The following is an 18,361-nucleotide window of genomic DNA, read 5'->3' on the forward strand; positions in this document are numbered from 1 at the left end:
TAAATGTGCTGGCGTTTATGCTTCGCCTTGACGACTTGTCGATCTTTCGAGCGAGAACGAGCCGAGACTTCGAATTTGATGTCCAGTATATGGTTCTGTATAAAACCAAAAATTTAATAGGAAAAATATGGTAAAAATAAGACGTGAAACAATAATATGGCTATATCTCAGGAAATAAATTTTAGAAAAGCTTCAAATTTTGGGCACAACCAATTTATAGCGCATGTTTTCGAATGGCTTTTTGTTTGACACTGAATTCTTTTAATTTGATGGTGTTATCTGTAAAAAAAAAAGTCCAAAAACCACCTCTAAAGATGGCTTTAACCACATTTACTGGTCCAAAATTGTGAATCGAAAAATAAAATGTTCGTCTCTGACCCCACGGCTACAAATCTGAAATATAAAAATTGTGGGTTTTACGAGCGGTTTTCCAATGATGGAAGACACAAATTTTTAAGAGCGGATACAGACATCGCACAAGTATTTCAGAAAAAGAGCTCTCAAAAATCAGGCTTTGAGTTCCGGGTTTCGGGCCAAAATTCAATCGAAAGAGCGCATCAAAACCTTTAAATTGGTAATAAGATTTTTTTTCTGAGACGATTTCCCGCCGTGCACGATTTTTTAAGATTTCTGAGAAAAGCGTTTTTCCAAAAGCAAACCTTAAACCTTTCTTTTGTAAGAAAGGCAAATATGTTAGGTTTTGCAGTTTTACTTGTTTTATGTGACTCTGACAATGCTTTAAAAATGTCAACTTTTCAGGGGTGAACTTCGGCTGAGGATAGCCTTGCTTATAGCAGAAAGGTAGGGGAGAGTTGGGAGACTTGATCCCCGAGGACCCTAGATCCCTAGCCTGTATCTCGCCAGCGTGCGGGAAAAAATAGCTTTGTTCGAGAAAATTGTGCGAAATTGACTTAAACTCACTGTAGAATAGAACGAAATAAAAAAAACGGATTAAGTTACACACATTTTTCTAAAAAGTACTGCAAAACAACCTCCAAGAGATCTTTTATAGTTGTGTTTATGTGTTAAGAAAAAAAATTAAATTGATTGATAAAAATATCTTTTATACATAAATTGTTTGATAAACTTATCAATTATTTACAAAACCCTTATGTATTTGACGTTAAATTAATCGTCTTACTTTTTTCCAATCGTTTGATTAAAAAAGTGCATTTAGGGAGACTTGATCCCTACATTTTGACAGTCACTGAAATCATTCTTGAGTTTAAAGGATTGGTTTTTAGTTTTCCGTAAACGGAATCCTTTAGCATAGTTGAAGATGACTTATTGCAGTTCGAACCATTTTTGCAATGTTGTGTAAACAAAAATTACCAGCTTTTGTAAACATGCTTAATTTTGGCCAAAATAAGAATATTCTCAGTTTTTTAATGTTTTTTATACTAAACTTGTTCTATAATGAACAAAAAACGTCTGTGGAATTGCTGTAATTTAAAGAAAATAAATAGTTTGGATGAAAGAAACATGTTGCTTTAGATTTCTTCAAAAGTCAAAGGAGTTATGTCACAGACATAACCGGAATGGCGTAGACTACGTAAAGTTTAGATGTGTGCGTTTGGTGAGAATCAAATCGGGTAGCAAAATGTTTAACTTTCGAAAAAATGAAATTCTTTTCAATAAATAATTTTCAATAGGATTAAAAAGATAAACTTTTAGCATTTCTAGGCATGAATCAATACATAATTATTGATTTTGAAGGTAAACGAGAGCATTGGATGAATTTTTGCAAGAATGCTAAGAGCAGAATGGGGGGAGGGCAGAGAGGTTGGGGGCGAGAGCAGCCTCAGAAAGCTGTGCATTCCGTCGCCCCCGAAGACCAAAATTTGTTCCTGAAATTTAAATTGAAATTATTGCAGCTCGCTGCCTCGTCCCGGGTGGGACGAGGGCAACTCTTTCAACACTAGAATTGGATGAGACGTAAATCTTTCAGAAGCGCTCGCCGCGAATGCGACGAGCTAGTTGGATGTCCTGATTGTTTCACAACCACGGCTTGACCCACGAGAGGCTTTTCGGCGGAAGGCAGCAGGCGCGCGCCTCATCTTGTTGATGCCTCGTCCCGGGTGGGACGAGGGACGGGGAGTGAGGCACCTCCGAACCACAGCAACCACGAAAGATCCAAACGGTCCGGCCATCGAGAGGCAACTGGCTGAAGGTGACGACGAGAAGGCGATGCGCACTTCTTTTCCAGTTCTGGTCCCTCTCTCCTGCTGCTGCTGCTCTGGGCTGAGCTTTCCTGCTGCTGACGTGAATGATGGAATGGGCTCTGGCGCGCGTTCTTATAAATGATTTCGGCCCGCTACTTCCCCTCCTTTTTCGCGACCGACACTCGGTCGCGTTGCTCGGATGATTTTCCCCTCAAAATAGGTACTTGACATTCCCGTCCGTGAGTGGGAAGCGCTCATTTTGCTTGCAAAATCTCTGCATTTTGAAAACATTTTAAAACATTCAATTGTTTCAATAGTTAAACTATTTTGCCAACAATGAAAGTTTTATAGCAAATTGCTGAATAATTTTCGAATCGAATGGAACATAAATCGTGTCGATTCGATTAGAGGGAAGGAAGATATAAGCGTTTGACGGATGACGCAGTTAACCAGGGCCTTCGGCCCGGGTTTTTTGGAATGGCACCCCAGTACCTTCGACAAAGACGTAGTCTACGTCAAAATGTTGGAAGAAGGTCAAGTTACCCCTTTTATTTTGAAAATGCCAGTTAAAAATGTATGGGTAATTCTCTACCAGCTCACACGAAATCGGAAAAAGTTGCCCCGAACCCTCTTCGATTTGCGTGAAACTTTGTCTTAAGGTGTAACTTTTGTCCCTGATCACGAATCCGAGGTCCGTTTTTGGATATCTCGTGACGGAGGGGCGATACGACCCCTTGCATTTTTGAACATGCGAAAAAAGAGGTGTTTTTCAATAATTTGCAGTCTGAAACGGTGATGAGATAGAAATTTGGTGTCAAAAGGACGTACTCAAAATTCCGAAAAACATATTTTTCATAGAAAAAAAAAACACTGAAAAAGTTTTAAAAACTCAGCCATTTTCCGTATCTCAACTGTATTTTTTTTTGAACAGGTCATTTTAAGGGAAATTTAATCTACTTTTCGAGTATACATTAACCCAGAAGGGTAATTTTTCATTTAGAACAAAAATTTTCATTTTAAAATTTCATGTTTCGGTTATTTTTTAGAGTGTAGCAATGTTCTACAAAGTTGTAGAAAAGACAATTACAAAATTTTGATATATAAACATAAGGGGTTTGCTCATAAAAATCACGAGTTATTGTGATTTTAGGAAACAAAGTTTTGAAAAAGTTAATTTTTGCGTTTTTCGTTGTTTCGTCGTCTGTGTCTGTCACAGGACCATGAACGGCTATGATCATCGACGACCAACTTTTTCAAACTTTTTTTCAAAACTTTTAAAATCACGATAACTTGTAATGATTACAAGCAAACCCCTTATGTGTACATATCATTTTTTTTGTAATTGTATGCTCTACAATTTTGCAGAATATTGTTCCACTCTAAAAAATAACCCTGCAAAGTTACAAAAAACATGTAATTTTAAAATGAATAATTTTGTTCTAAATGAAAAATCTGGGTTAATGTAGATTCGAAGAACATTAAATTTCCCTTAAAATGACTTGTTCCAAAAAAATTTACAGTTGAGTAACGGAAAATGACAGAGTTTTAAAAACTTTTTGTGCGTTTTTTCGATGAAAAATACGCTTTTTTCGAAAATTTGAGTACGCCATCAAATCGGGAGTCTAATTTTAAATTAAAAATCCTTTTGACACCAAATTTCTATCTCATCACCGTTTCAGACTGCAAATTATTGAAAAACACCTCTTTTTTTGCATGGTCAAAAATGGAAGGGGTTGTACCGCCCCTCCGTCACGGGACATCAAAAAACGGACCTCGGATGCGTGATCAGGGACAAAAGTTACTCCTTAGGACAAAGTTTCACGCAAATCGAAGAGGGGTCAGGCTGTTGTGTGAGTTGGCGGAGAATTACCCATATTTTATTAATACGCTTGGCATTCAAAAAGTAACTTGACCATATTTTGAATATTCTAAGTTACATTAAAATTTTGACACAGTATGCCAATTGTTCGCCAAGTTTACGAGTAGGGTAGAGTAGTCATCAATGAGACACGGGAAACAATTATAAAATGTCTCTCATAAATTGAGCTCTCGACTTTTCTGGCTCATATTTGAGGGAAAAGTCCAAAATCAAACCATCCACTTTAACGACCCCAGATCATTTGTGGTCCCTATTGCAAGTTTCTGCTCGAACCTTGGAGTCCAGAGGCTTGAATGGGGGAGAGTTCCCAAACCTCTTTCTATGAGTGGCTTTGCAAAGTTATTAATGCAAGTTTGCTTCTCGGGAGTTTAAAAATTAAAGGCATTTTTACTTCTAAAATCATTGAAAGTTAAAAACCTTAAGTGTCTCATTGATGACAACTCTACCCTATGCTTCTCTGGCACATTGCAGTAAACCAAGTTGCGGAAGTGTACTTTATTTACATGCCCCAGGCAACAGCAAACTTCTAAATACTACCGTGAGCGTATGTGCATTGTGCAGGGACCCCGTGGGCGGCGGTAGTGCACAATCGGGTTCCACACCGGTTGTAATCCGATTAGAGTCAACAGCAGACTGGAATGCACTGCGGTCTCCGTCACATCACTGCACCCCAGTTTAACCTCTCGACTCTTCGGGGCTGTAGATTCAATTCTTCTCTCAACTCTGTGAACAGAGCCCTCTCTTTAAGCTCGGTGGAATTAGTGGCTTCCTGCTATTAGGCTACTATTATGGGTAGATGCTTTTGAGTTTTCTGAATGTATTATTTTTGAAATTATTTAATTCTGGATTTCAACAAGAGAAAAAAAATCGAATCCCAACTCAGCAGGTATCATCGCCCCAGAGGCATTCCACAACGTTATCCAGCCGGATTATAGTGCCTAAGGTCACGGAGCTGACCCGATTTCCGGTGACTGATATATCTACCGGTCGGTCGGTCAACGTGTGGGAGAAAAGTACCGAAAAGATGCCTGGAAGCAGCATTCCATACGAGAGTGATCCGATGAATCTCGTTAGGGGCAGAGGGCGATGGAGAGAGGGCAAAGCAGAGGGTCACCGTAACATTGGCCCGTAAAATGGTCTTTATATTCAATTTCCCGTGTTTTTCTCCAGGGGAGAAAATCCTTCCCAGCAGGCTTCACATATCGATTTCTTGTTGTTTGGAAAGGTGTATTGCTGTGATGCAGAGTGAGCATGAGGGAATCAATGTTGTTCCTTGAAATCAGAATTGTCATGTTTTTGAGTGGTATTCAAAATCATAAAATTTTCTTAATATTCTGAATTTTGCTTTTTTATTATTGGAGTTTTTTCAAAAATGATAACTGCTTTTTTCAATGAAAAGAAGGCAAGCAACTTACAGAAATAAACAAGTGGCTTTTTGCCTTCCTTACTGAAAAAAGGCTATACAATCACTCGAAAAATGAACTTTAGAAATTAGACCTCCTTGACCCTCCATCATTTCTACATATCGAATAAGAATAAATTCTGAGTAAATGTCGGTCCAATTCCGATTCCTATAGCAATGTTTAAAAAAGTTGTTTTAGAGTTGCTTTAAAACCCGATATTAACCGATTCAAAAATGGTGATTTTCTTTTTTCATCATATTAAGTAACGAAACGTAAAAAAAAAATCAAATTTAAACACACCGTTTGACTCATCCACTTAAATTACGACAAAGGCGTGGTCGGCCTTCTCAGCTGACTTCAAAGTCTTTGTTTAATTACAATTCTGCTTAAAATCGAGCTATTCCAGTAATGGAACGGATGTATTTTTACTTCTCGCCACGATTTCTTACACTCCACCTGGCTCCAACCACGCGTAACGATTCGGGTTTAATTACGCCGCGTTGGCTGGGTTAATGTTTTAATTGTTTTCTGATTGATTGACTCCAAGAGGGTGTCAATTTGAATGCGTTTGAGAATGTTCAAACGCAAAATTTAAGATAATCTTCATTTAATTATGAATTTGAAAATGCTCTTAACGCGTTATTCAATTCTTACTTTTGAAAGCCTGAAGCACTTGATTTTTATTTGAACGGACGATTGACCATTTTAATATAATACATCAAAGTGAATGAGCAGTAAAATCGAGTGCAAATATTGAACATCGCATCAAGCTACAATGTAATATCTCTGACTGCTTGCAAGTGAAAATGATGTTTGTATTTATCAGCACAATCGGTTGGAGCAGCGATATTCACCCTTCTGTAATTGATATTGATATTGCACAGAAAAGCATATAAAACGAGCATTTTAAAGCAAATGAAAAAAAAAAACGCGATGCAAGTTTGTCAAATATCAACAATTCTCATAAACAAACATGCCTTTACGAGAAGAAATACAAGTTCTATTCAATTGGTTGAAAACAGACAAATCTTAAAAAAGTATTGGGTAATTCTCCGCCAACTCACACAGCAGTTGCCCCAACCCCTCTTCGATTTGCGTGAAACTTTGTACTAAGGGGTAACTTTTGTCCCTGATCACGAATCCGAGGTCCGTTTTCTGATATCTAGAGGGTGACAAGCGGGAATTCCCGGGAAAAAAATCCCGGGAAATCGACCATTTTTGGACCTCTCGATTCCCGGGAAATTCAGTCGAGACTCCCGGGAAATTGCATATTTATAAATTTCGATGCAAAATTATATTAGCTAATCAGAAAAATATTTGAAAAATTCTAAATTGTTTCGAACATTGGAAGTTCATTGTTCGATGTCCAAGTTCGAATAAACCTGTGCATCTCTGATCTTCTTATTCAGAAAGTTTAAATTTGTCCTTGTCAAAAATTCCAATAACTATAATTGAGAAAAGTTAAAAAAAAAAATTGGACCCCAAATTTATCTTGAACCATACATAGCAGTTACACCCCAGAAATTATTATTTTTATTTATCATTTTTAAGAAGAAAAAGCTTTTTCAAAATAAGTTCAATTTCCATATCCTCTCTCGAGCATAGCAATCCTCATAATCTGTTTTTTTAAATTCTAAGTCCCTAGGGTAATTTCGCTGCATCAAGGTTACTTCCTTTTTTATGTCAATAAGTAATCTTATGTTTCACGTCAACCTCCATATTCAATTACTTTAAAAAAAATATTGTCAGTCTTTGTAAAATTTAGGTCCACCAGTTGTGAACATTCAAGTTTTCCTGATAACTGTAAATATTTCTTCAATGAATATTTACAGTTGACCTTACAAAGAAAAAAAACAAGCTTAAATTGATGTTTTGAGTAGTTGTTTATCATATTGCAACAACCCCGACACTGGGAAATTATATATTAGCTATATTTTTTTACTTCACAAAAATCTAAAAGAAGTTCATGAAACAAGCTTGTGAACATTTTGAAAAATCACTCAGTGCGAATAAAGATTCGTTAACATTTTAAACTACAATTTTGAGTCCCAAAAAGCACAAGAAACGATCTTGTATTTGCAGATTCCGAAAAAAAAAATCAAATGCTAGATATAGTTCATAAGATAAAGACGATACTGAATTTAACGTTTCATAGAATAAGTATGAATTAAATGTAACTTAATTGATGAAAAAGAAACAATATTATCACATTTCCTTTTAAATTGTTGCCACTATTGGTATAGTAAAAAAATAACTCCCGGGTCCCGGGAATTCCCGGGAAATGACCAAATTCAACTCTCGATTCCCGGGAAATTGAAAATCTCGAGAATCGTCACCCTCTACTGATATCTCTTGACGAAGGGGCGGTACGATCCCTTTTATTTTTGAACTTGCAAAAAAAGAGGTGATTTTCAATAATTTACAGCCTGAAACGGTGATGAGATAGAAAATTGGTGTCAAAGGGACTTTTATGTAAAATTGTACGTCCGATTTAGAATTCCAATAAAACGTATTTTTCATCGAGAAAAACACTAAAAAAGTTTTAAATATTCTCTCATTTTCCGTTACTCGACTGTAAATTTTTTGGAACACGTCATTTTAAGGGAAATTTAATGTTCTTTTCGAATCTACATTGACCCAGAAGGGTAATTTTTTCATTTAGAACAAAAATTTTCATTTTAAAATTTCGTGTTTTTTTAACTTTGCAGGGTTATTTTTTAGAGTGTAATAATGTTCTACAAAGTTGTAGAACAGACAATTACAAAAATTTTGGTATATAGACATAAGGGGTTTGCTTATAAACATCACGAGTTATCGCGATTTTACGAAAAAAAAGTTTTGAAAAAGTTACTTTTTGCGTTTCTCTTTGTTTCGTCGTCCGTGTCTGTCGTGGGTGACGATGAACGGCCATGATCGACGACGACCAACTTTTACAAAACTTTTTTTTCGTAAAATCGCGATAACTCGTGATGTTTATAAGCAAACCCCTTATGTATAAATATATCAAATTTTTTGTTATTGTCTGCTCTACAACTTTGTAGAACATTTTTACACTCTAAAAAATTACCCTGCAAAGTTAGAAAAAACACGAAATTTTAAAATGAAAAATTTTGTTCTAAATGAAAAAAATAGCCTTCTGGGTCAATGTAGATGCGAAAAGTACATTAAACTTCCCTTAAAATTACATGTTCCAAATTTTTTTACAGTCGAGTAACGGAAAATGAGAGAAGTTTTAAAACTTTTTTAGTGTTTTTCTCGATGAAAAATACGTTTTTAGAAATTCTGAGTACGCCATCAAATCGGGCGTCTAATTTTACATAAAAGTCCCTTTGACACCAAATTTCTATCTCATCACCGTTTCAGGCTGCAAGTTATTGAAAAACACCTCTTTTTTCGCATGTTCAAAAATGGAAGGGGTCATACCGCCCCTCCGTCACGAGATATCAAAAAACGGACCTCGGATTCGTGATCAGGGACAAAAGTTACCCCTTAGGACAAACTTTCACGCAAATCGAAGATGGGTCGGGGCAACTTTTCCCGATTTCGTGTGAGTTGGTAGAGAATTACCCTGTTCATAACAAAATTAATTAACCTTTAATAAATAAATTATTTTTAAAATGTTAATAGCCATTTTCTTACTGTCAAATTGACGTGATCGTGCTCTCTTGTCCTATGTTGCTTTCTTTTTTTGTTTCTCCGCTTTTTCACGTTTGTTTGGATGTACGTTTTGTGAATTGCCCCGAAATTTGGTTGCTTTTAGTTGGTGGAGTCCCAACTTGTATTTAATATGTAAACACTGCCCATGTTCGCATAAATGTCCCATATGCAAAAATAGGAAGCTGAGAAAAACGTAGTATGTCCCACACATAAGGCTACGTTTTAAGTTTTCGCGAAAAAACTGGATTTCCTCCTGATTTTTAGAACAAAGTACTGGATGTTGTAGGTTTTTCTTTAAAATCCCACGATTTTGAACCAAAATGCATCACTAACTCAAAAGTGATGAAAATGCATATGGGACATTTATGCGAACAGGGGCAGTACAGTAGTCGAGCATTTACATGTGACAAAACGTCCTCTGGATTAATTTCCTTTGGTCAGATGACGCACTTATAGGGTGTCTAATCTAATCTAATCTAATCGAACACAAGCGCAGCCAGTCCGAAGAAAGCATCCTGGAAGAACTTGTGGTAAGATTACGCCTCAAGTCCTTTCTTGTCAATATTAATGATTACAGTACATCCGAGTTACCCCGAAAATGTATAGCAAAAATTAAAGCGACCAGGCCTACTGCGTTGCATTAACCGCAGAGACAGATTCTGTGAACGGATCACATTTCATAGAATCATCAGGGGAGGAAGGATGCGTGGACATACCGTACCAAACGCTCCGAAACCAGATGACGCACTTGTAGGGTGTGACAAGATAGCACGATCAGACATTGCACGAGTTTTTTTACGGTAGACGTGCCTCTGACTAAAATTCCCTTAGTCAAGTTGTCGCATTTGCAGAGTGTGTCGAAATGACACGATCTGACCAAACCTCACCTTGATATAAAGAGTGACAATATTGCACCGTTAAATCAATTTTGTTTAACTCAATTTGACCCTTCAAACGGCAGTAATTTGAAGATTCTCCCTTTAAGTCTGAGCCACTGTAATTCCAGAGCAACCGCTACATAAGTCATCCGTGTGGCCCTGTTGGTTATCACATCAAATCAAATCAATTCGGCAGAAAATTGACATGCGACAAGATAGCACGACCTCGATGAAATTCGACACACCTGATTCATCGTACCACAACAAGCGAGAAAGGAAGCTGGCAATCGGTTTGTCTGGGTGCCGAATTTCGACACCATAAACAACTGACTCAACAGTTGAAGATTCTGACCTGGTGGATTTTGTTGTTTACAATGCTGCAAATCACCTGCTAGCTTATAGCTGGTTGTATCTTCCGATCGTTAGTGGTTATGGCAGCTTTACTGCTCATTTTCAGGCTTTAATTTCAGGTCTCATTGTCAGTTCTTTTAGGTTTTCATTGTGTTTTTTTAAGTCTTCCATTTTATTTTTTTAAATGTTATGGATTGAAACTTGTATTTCAAAAGTGTCTAAAATATATATTTATTTGGATATTTTTTTTGGAAAATAAGTCTGAAAATAAGTCTGTGTGAAATCACTCCAGATTAACTTGAAATCAGCCACTCAACCGAAAAAAAAACAAAACCCAATAATCCGGTACTGTCACACACTTGAAACAGGACGGTTGAAAACAGAAAGCGAGAAAAAAACTTAAATCGTAACGTTTTCCGCATGTCATTTCGAAACGGTTCATTTCAAAACCTGGGGAATCTTATCGTCGCACGGAAATCTACCTTAGCTAGTAGGAGCACGATAAGCTAGCGTCAAATGCCCTTAAGATTACTGGCCCCGGGAAGAAAGATAAAAATACGACCTGAACGAGTTTTTGGGGGGAAAAAGAGTGGGTTGGTGGTTTATTATTGTTTGTATGAACTTCAGAATGTAATTTAAATTTATTGTTATGAGATTTCAGAGGTGCAATCAGCTTAAATATTATATGATCCAAAATTACCCTCCATCACCCTAATCTCGTACGAGTATCGAAAAACAAGCAATTCTAGGCACCATTGCCAAGCATTAGGCGAAACATTATGTGGACTAAATCTCCCGAAAATCGCACTCTGATCAAAGTACAGCAATCAAATCGAGCAGTTTGAGCGCTTCTGTTTACGAAACTCATCGCAGAATAATTACCCGTCCGGTTCCACGCTTGATCTTGAGTCAGTACATTGCTGGTATCATGATGTCTTGTCGCATGTCAGTTATGTGCTTAATCATTGTAACGTCGTTCTTACAAAGTATTTATAAATCAAGCTAGATATTCAAACAAAAAAAAAAACAATGAAAACAATTGAAAATCTAAAAAAAATGCAATTTTCAATATGTCATACAAAATTCCGAAAGCTTTTTTTTAATAACCCGTGAAACGTCAAAAACGCCACATGTGACAAGCTAGCACAACGACAACCACCATGAAGCAATAACAACAACAAAAAAAAACAGTAAAAATATTGCCAGGAATAAAGAATGAACGTCTGGCATTAGGCTCGGGTGGGAAGTTGATGCTTCTTTCCCCCCTTCTCTGCTGTTGGATGGTTGGATGTAAACAAACACCGCGAAATTGGAACAAAGCCGAATGTGATGTTGCCCCTACACTCTGTACTTGCAAGATCAGACAAGTTGCGTTCTTCTTTATTCGCGGGTTTTTCCCCGGTATGGCACGTGTAGTGCCAAGATACGCGTGGAATTTGAGCAGGAGGAGCAGGAGTTGGTTGTTGCAGAGTATCCGTTTGCTTGGAGAAAGAATTTTGCGATCCGGTTAAGGCATGTTTGGAATCTTTTCTTTATCCAGTTGTTTTGATTGGATTCGACACTTGCAAGTTAAAGATGAAGGTTTTGAAAACTGCTATTTAAATATTTTCAAACATTCCTAACAAAACATTGAAATTTACTAGGAAAAAACTCACTTTTATGAGGAATACAGTGCATACGCGATTATCCGAAGTTTGCAGAAGAATTTATCTTTGAATCGCGAAAATATTTTTTTTCGTTGTGTTATAGTGGGTCGTAGAGCACAAATAAGACCCAAAAAAAGATTCCAAATAAATTGCGAATGCAAAAAAAAACACAGAAAAAAATCAATCCTAGAAATTGTGAATCGTGTTCATGAATTTAAGAACACGTGGTTCTCAAATTCATGAACACAATTCACGATTTCGGGAATTGACATCTTTCCGTGTGCTACTTACTGTTCCTGTCATTCTCGAAGTCGGGTTTTGCTGATTGTCCACGCTTAATATCATTTTTTTGGTATATACACAGAAAAAAATCCGATGGTAAAATTGCATGCAAAAGCATGCACATCACCTATGTGAGCAAAAGCATGTTATATTGTATGAGAAAACGTGTACACAAAAAGCATAAACGGAAGAAAAAAATAGATTTTGCACTCCCCAAAACATCAACAATCCGGTGAGAGTCATATCCAGATTACCAAGTCCGAGTCCCAACCATCTCGGCTATCTCACCGTCTTATAAATTTCTGTTCAACGCCAATGTATCTGATGTAGGTTTCTCGTACGTCGTATACTGTATTAACTGTATACGTTTTATGGGCAACTTACAGCTACATCGGTGATGATCCACAGCGGTGAGATAGCCGAGAGGGTTGGGGCGTGGACTTAGTAATCTAAATATGACTCTTACCAGATTGATGTTATTTTAGGTATTTCAAAATCAATTCTTTTCTTTCGTACATGCTTTTTTGTACACGTTTTCTCATACAATATTACATGCTTTTGCCCACAAAGGTGATGTGCATGCTATTGCATGCAATTTTACCATCGGTTTTTTTCTTTGTAAAATATTTGAGATTTATTTTATTACATTGGATTACATTAAGTTTACCGTATGCTTAGTTTCACGGCTTGTCTAAAGGTTATTTTTATCGAACTTGAATGAACCTCGCTAATTCACCCTGGAGCTTGTTGAGGGGACTGTCCTGAGTCAGGGAAACTGTTTTCCAAAATAATCTATCGGTGAAAATTGATTTTATTTCTTTTTTTTTATATCATAAATATTAGCCAAAAACTCGAAAAAGTGCAAAAAATCTCACTAAAATTAGGATATTTTTTGGTCTTGTTTGATCAAAACATTAGTTTTGAACTCTCTGAATATGTTTTAACATCGTACACCATGGACAATTGTTTATCTTGGTCGTCAGGTTCGATGAAAGCTGCAAAATAGGTATTTTCCAAAAAAAAAATCTATTTCATCTGGAAATATCAATTTCCCTCGTGTTTAACATAACTGATTGTGTAGATTTGTAGCAAATAAAATCTAGAAAACATTTGCCGAAGAAAGATTAGTATTACATCGAATCTCTCAAAAGTTAATCCAATTGTAGTGTACAAAAAGGTGCAAATTTTCAAAATTCTGTGATATTAATTCATTTTTTGTCCTTAACAGCTACTTCGATCATTTTTAGTTGGAAAAATCACACATCCTCAGATGAATTTTAATCTTATTTTATTTGTACAAAATAAACAAGTTGACAAAATATTGTACATCTTTCAAAATTCGGCTAGGTGACGTAAGTGTATTATTGAATATAAATGTTATATTTAGGGTGTTCCAATACAACAATTCCCACGCAAACGGTATGGACCAAAACACAAGTGCCCGGATCGGCCTCTAAATTGGTCTGGAATTCTCCACCCCAAATTACAGTTCACATAGCTCTGTTTGGCTATAAGGGTGGTTCATACCGTGTCAGGGTGGTCCAAAAATAAAAATGTTGACGATCTTTGCAAAAAAATTTTTTTTTTCAGAATCATTACTTGATGCCGTTCAACTGAACTATTTTTTTAAAATCCAATCAAGTCACCTTTCTTTTGCAAACCGGTTAACTATAATCGGTTGAAACTGCGTCAAGTAACGGTTTTACAATAAAGTGTTTTTTTTTTTTTGCAAAAATCGTCAAAATTTTCATTTTTGGACCACCTTGACACGGCATGAGCCACCCTAATGGCCAAAACAGAGTTATGTGAACTGTAATTTGGGGTAGAGAATTCCAGACCACATAAGAGGCCGATCCGGGCATTTGTGTTTTGGTCCATACCGTTTGCGTGGGAATTGTTGTATTGGAACACCCTAAATATAACATTTATATTCAATAATACACTTACGTCGCTTAGCTGAATTTTGAAAGATGTACAATATTTTGTCAACTTGTTTATTTTGTACAAATAAAATAGCATAGCATAGCATAGCATTGGTGTCTACCCGTAGCTGCTACTTCGTTATTGATCAGGACCCCCAAACATTGCTCCGTGGACCACAGATGAAAAGTAGGAACCAATCATCACCCCTTCGCAATTTTCAAAGGTCCCTATCATGCTGATCAATACACGGAAAGGGGATCCATCGCCAAATCGCGATAAAGTTCGCTAAAACTAGCGAAAAATGTCGCTAATTTCTCAGCCTGCACAAAAATTACCTAGAATCGCTAATTTTTTTCGCTGGTTTGGAAACCGATGAAATTCTACCAAACCAGTGAAAAAAAACACTGGTTTGGTGAAAAATGTCGCTGTTTGGGGGATCAGTTTTGCTAGAATCAGAAAATTTTCTCGCTGGTTTGGAAAAAGCGGCAGGGCACCAAAATCAACCAGGAGATTATTGTACTGGTTTTGGGAAACAATTCGCTGGTCCAGCGGATTTCTTCACTGGACCAGTGTTCTTTTACGCTGGATCAGCGTTTTCTATCGCTGACGTCCGGGTTTTTTTTTCCGGCGGCAGCAGCTCGTACCAAAATCAACCAGTAGATTATTGTGCTGGTTTTGGGAAACAATTCGCTGGTCCAGCGGATTTTTTCACTGAACTGGTGTTCTTTTACGCTGGATCAGCGTTTTCTATCGCTGACGTCCGGGTTTTTTTTTCGGCGGCAGCAGCTCGTGCCAAAATCAACCAGGAGATTATTCTACTGGTTTCGGCGAAAAATCCGCTGGTTCAGCGAATGTTTCCACTGGACCAGTGTTTTTTTGCACTGGATCAGCGTTTTTTATCACCGACGTTTGTTTTTTTGTTTTGGCGGCAGAAGCCTATGCCAAAATAAACCAGAGGATTTGAGAACCAGAGATTAATTGGGAATCGTGTAAAAGCATGTGGCAAAGTGGTTGTTTAAAACCGTCTTGCATGTTATAAGCTGAATTTTGTGAATGTGTTGATTTGTGCACAGTTTCATATTACCAGTCTTAATTAAATTTTCCTAGTAGATTAAAACTTTACCACTTTCTGCTGCAATGAATGGCGGGGTTTTGACTAACGTTGATTCATGGCAGCATGGCCTACTAATCCCGCGACGGTCACACTGAATGATTGACCCCCGTGAATCACTTTGGGTGTGGGCAGTGTCTGCGCTGGAATTTTATCTCGAAGCCTTTGTCGATGATCTCGTTGAACCTCCAGCTCGACCTGCGCTTGGGCTGTAAAAAAATCGTTGCATTTGTATATTCTATAGAAACGATGTAAAATCTTTTACCTTGCGTGTTGGGTTTCCTTCCGACACATTGGCACATAATATCGGATTTTGTTTGAGAAAAAAATTAGCAAAAAATTATAGTTCGATTAGAATTTCCTAGCTTAATTGACAATGGAACACCCGCCGTCGAGCAGTTTTTGCTTTTTTCTACAATGTATTTCTTATGGGAGAACTGTCATTTCTAAAACTGCTCGACGGCGGGTGCTCCATTGTGAAAACGCTTTCTGTGACAGATCGACAACACGCAGCTTCTAATCAAAATTGGGTACCATTACAGAGAGATCAACTGCTCGAATGATGCCCACTCAAAATTGAGTTGATTTTTGAATCGAGCAGAAACTTCAACACGCCTAGGGAGCGTTATTTTATTACGTAACGGGAGGGGGGTCGCACGCTTCATTCAACATTTTTTACAATTTTTCCATTTTTTTTGCGTTACTTAAAAAAACAACGTTTCTCTAATGGTGTTAAAATATTTTTGCATAGATTTTGCAACAATTGTGAAAGTTGTAAAAATTTATCAAACAAAGTGCACAGATTTTCTCAGCGGGTAGTTTGAAACCTTTGAAACTGTTCTAAAGTGGTCGAAAGCACTCAGTCGAGACACAAACCGGTTTGGCGAGCGGGGGATAGAAGGTATCATTTTCAATGTGCAAATATTTGGTGTGCAGTTACCCAGTAACGAAGTTCTTGTAGGATTCTTGCAGAGTTTTTACAGAGCTGTATATTCTAACAGCATTCTAGAAGAAATGTTCTACCCTTCTAACAGGATTCTGGCAGAACCAGGCGGAGAATTTGATCAATCATTCAATGGTGATTTAAATAAATCAAAGAAATTGAACTCATTAGGAGCATTTATTCCGTCTACGTTTAAAAAATGATTTAAACTACAAAAAAATCTTATTACATATATTGAACCTTGAGAACTTTAAGTAGAGTTATTGCTTAACTTTCTTTACTTATTAAATAAAAACTCAATCAATAGATCAAATTATAGGACAATATATTCATTCAAAGCATAAATTTACACATTAAAAATAAATAAATAATTCACAATCTTCACAATAAATACAATACGATAGAAATTACTTAGCGGGAGGTTTAGATAAATATGCAAGGAGGCTTACAACGCAGGCGTATTTTGTATCGTTGTCAAAAACCAGGCCATACGCATGCTTATGGATGAACGTCCACATGGGTTTGGCATCAGGTGGGTATTGGGCGTTAAGTACAAAGGCCAGCAGCCACTGCTTGTCCCGTTCGCTCATCAGGTTCGCGTACTCGTCGTACTCGCCCGACCGGTTCAGCTTGCCACGGTGATGCTGCATCTGCTGCTGGTTCTGGTGGTAATTCTGCCGATTATTGTGCTGCTGCTGGTAGCGATTCTGACCCTGTTGCTGGTGTTGACGGTGCTGGTTCAGCATCGGATGGTTTTGCTGAATCTCCTGAACCAACGGGGGAACCATGTTCAACGGCGGCGGAAAGTTCACCGGAAACGTCAACGGCGGCTGGTGATTCATCATGCCGGGAAATCCGGGCGGCGGACGAGGCAGTCCCATGCCCGGAAGATGAAACGGCGGCAGCTGCTGGGGAACCTCCGGCGGCATCGAGTGCTGCGCCTGCTGCTTGATCATGTTCTGCTCGATCTCCTCCACCGAACAGATGCGCATCTGAGCCGGATTCGGCAGCGGGAAGTTGGGGGGAAGACCGACAAAGGGGCCACCTAAAACAAGCCAAATGATAACAAACTCCCTTCTCACAAAATCTCCCCACCCTTACCTGGTCCCCCGCCTATCCTCTGATGGTGCTGCTGGTGCTGCATCGCCGCCATCAACGAACTCTGCGGATGGTGCTGCTGCATCGCCGGATGTGGCAACTGCGGCCGCGGCGTCTCCGGCTTGCTCGGCATCGTCCACACGCTCGGATCCAGCTGCAACCTCGCCTCCGACTCGTTATCATCGTCCAGCTCCAAGTTGTCAATCCGAACGCTGGAAAAGTTCATATCCAAGTCCGAATCCGGCCCCGAATCGCCATCCCCACCCTCCCGCTGATCCAACCGGACCATATCCTCGTGCAGCTCCTCCCAGTCCCCCTCCCGTGCCTGCCCAAACGTCTCATCGTTCAGCGCATCGTACTCCTCCTCCGAATCGTCCGGACCGCCCCCAATTCCCCCGCCTCCGTCATCCTCCACCGGAAGATGCGTGTCGAACCCGAAGAAGGAATCCGTCATTGTGACAACTGCAGCGGGCCCGAATCCCAACCAGCGCGGACAAATTGCGCCCAACCGCTTTGTTTACAAACCGCCGCCAAATGGCCACTCCGTCCTCCTCCGCAACGCACAACCTTTTTGCACTTCGAACGCCAACCCACAACACCACACGGCAGCTAGAAGAGAAATTCCACATTAAAACCATAGCCCCGCGAGGAAACTGCCACCGGACCCCGGCTAAACTCACCTTTGGTGGCGTGGCCACGGATTAAAAACGGAAAAACAAACAGGGAATCGCGGGTGCGCGCACCAAAAAGAAAAACAATTAGCGATGAGATGGAGCAATGCTACGAAATTCCGACGACGACGACGACGTTTGACGTTTACGCGGCCCGCGAGCGGCGAGACGACGGATGACAGCAAGATGACAGTGGCGACCAGTGATGGCAGATTCGGTGGGAATTTAATGTTTGTGGTGTGGCAAAATGAAATGAAATTCCATTTTTTATTATTTTTGTTTTTTTTTCAATTAACCTTCAGTGTATCCCGCTCAATCTCAAAGACACAGTTTTGAACAAATGTTGTTTTTTTCCAG

At 38.6% G+C, this 18,361-nt stretch overlaps 2 protein-coding genes across 5 annotated transcripts in view; both read right to left on the bottom strand.

Annotated features, from left to right (window-relative positions):
* Window positions 1-18,361, bottom strand: part of LOC120422010 (5-hydroxytryptamine receptor 1-like) — a 204,720-nt gene that overhangs the window by 159,549 nt on the left and 26,810 nt on the right. The gene's annotated exons all lie outside the window — the stretch shown is intronic.
* On the bottom strand, window positions 16,544-18,168 carry LOC120422012 (protein PAT1 homolog 1-like). Its single transcript, XM_039585337.2, has 3 exons — window positions 18,014-18,168; window positions 17,337-17,942; window positions 16,544-17,280 (listed from the first exon to the last, which is right to left on the bottom strand). Exons 2-3 carry the CDS (start codon window positions 17,785-17,787, stop codon window positions 16,643-16,645), a joined length of 1,089 nt encoding a protein of 362 aa, XP_039441271.1. The 5' UTR covers window positions 17,788-17,942; window positions 18,014-18,168; the 3' UTR covers window positions 16,544-16,642.

The sequence above is a fragment of the Culex pipiens genome, chromosome 1 (genome assembly GCF_016801865.2).
Source record: "Culex pipiens pallens isolate TS chromosome 1, TS_CPP_V2, whole genome shotgun sequence".
In the NCBI taxonomy this organism is placed as follows: domain Eukaryota; kingdom Metazoa; phylum Arthropoda; class Insecta; order Diptera; family Culicidae; genus Culex; species Culex pipiens.

What these genes read in the sequence shown, in the direction of transcription:
- LOC120422012 (XM_039585337.2), bottom strand. Translation starts at nt 17,787, where the DNA reads ATGACGGATTCCTTCTTCGGGTTCGACACGCATCTTCCGGTGGAGGAT. An exon ending in GAGGATAGGCGGGGGACCAG is followed by an intron (nt 17,281 to 17,336) that starts GTAAGGGTGGGG and finishes GGCTTGTTTTAG; the next exon opens with GTGGCCCCTTTGTCGGTCTT.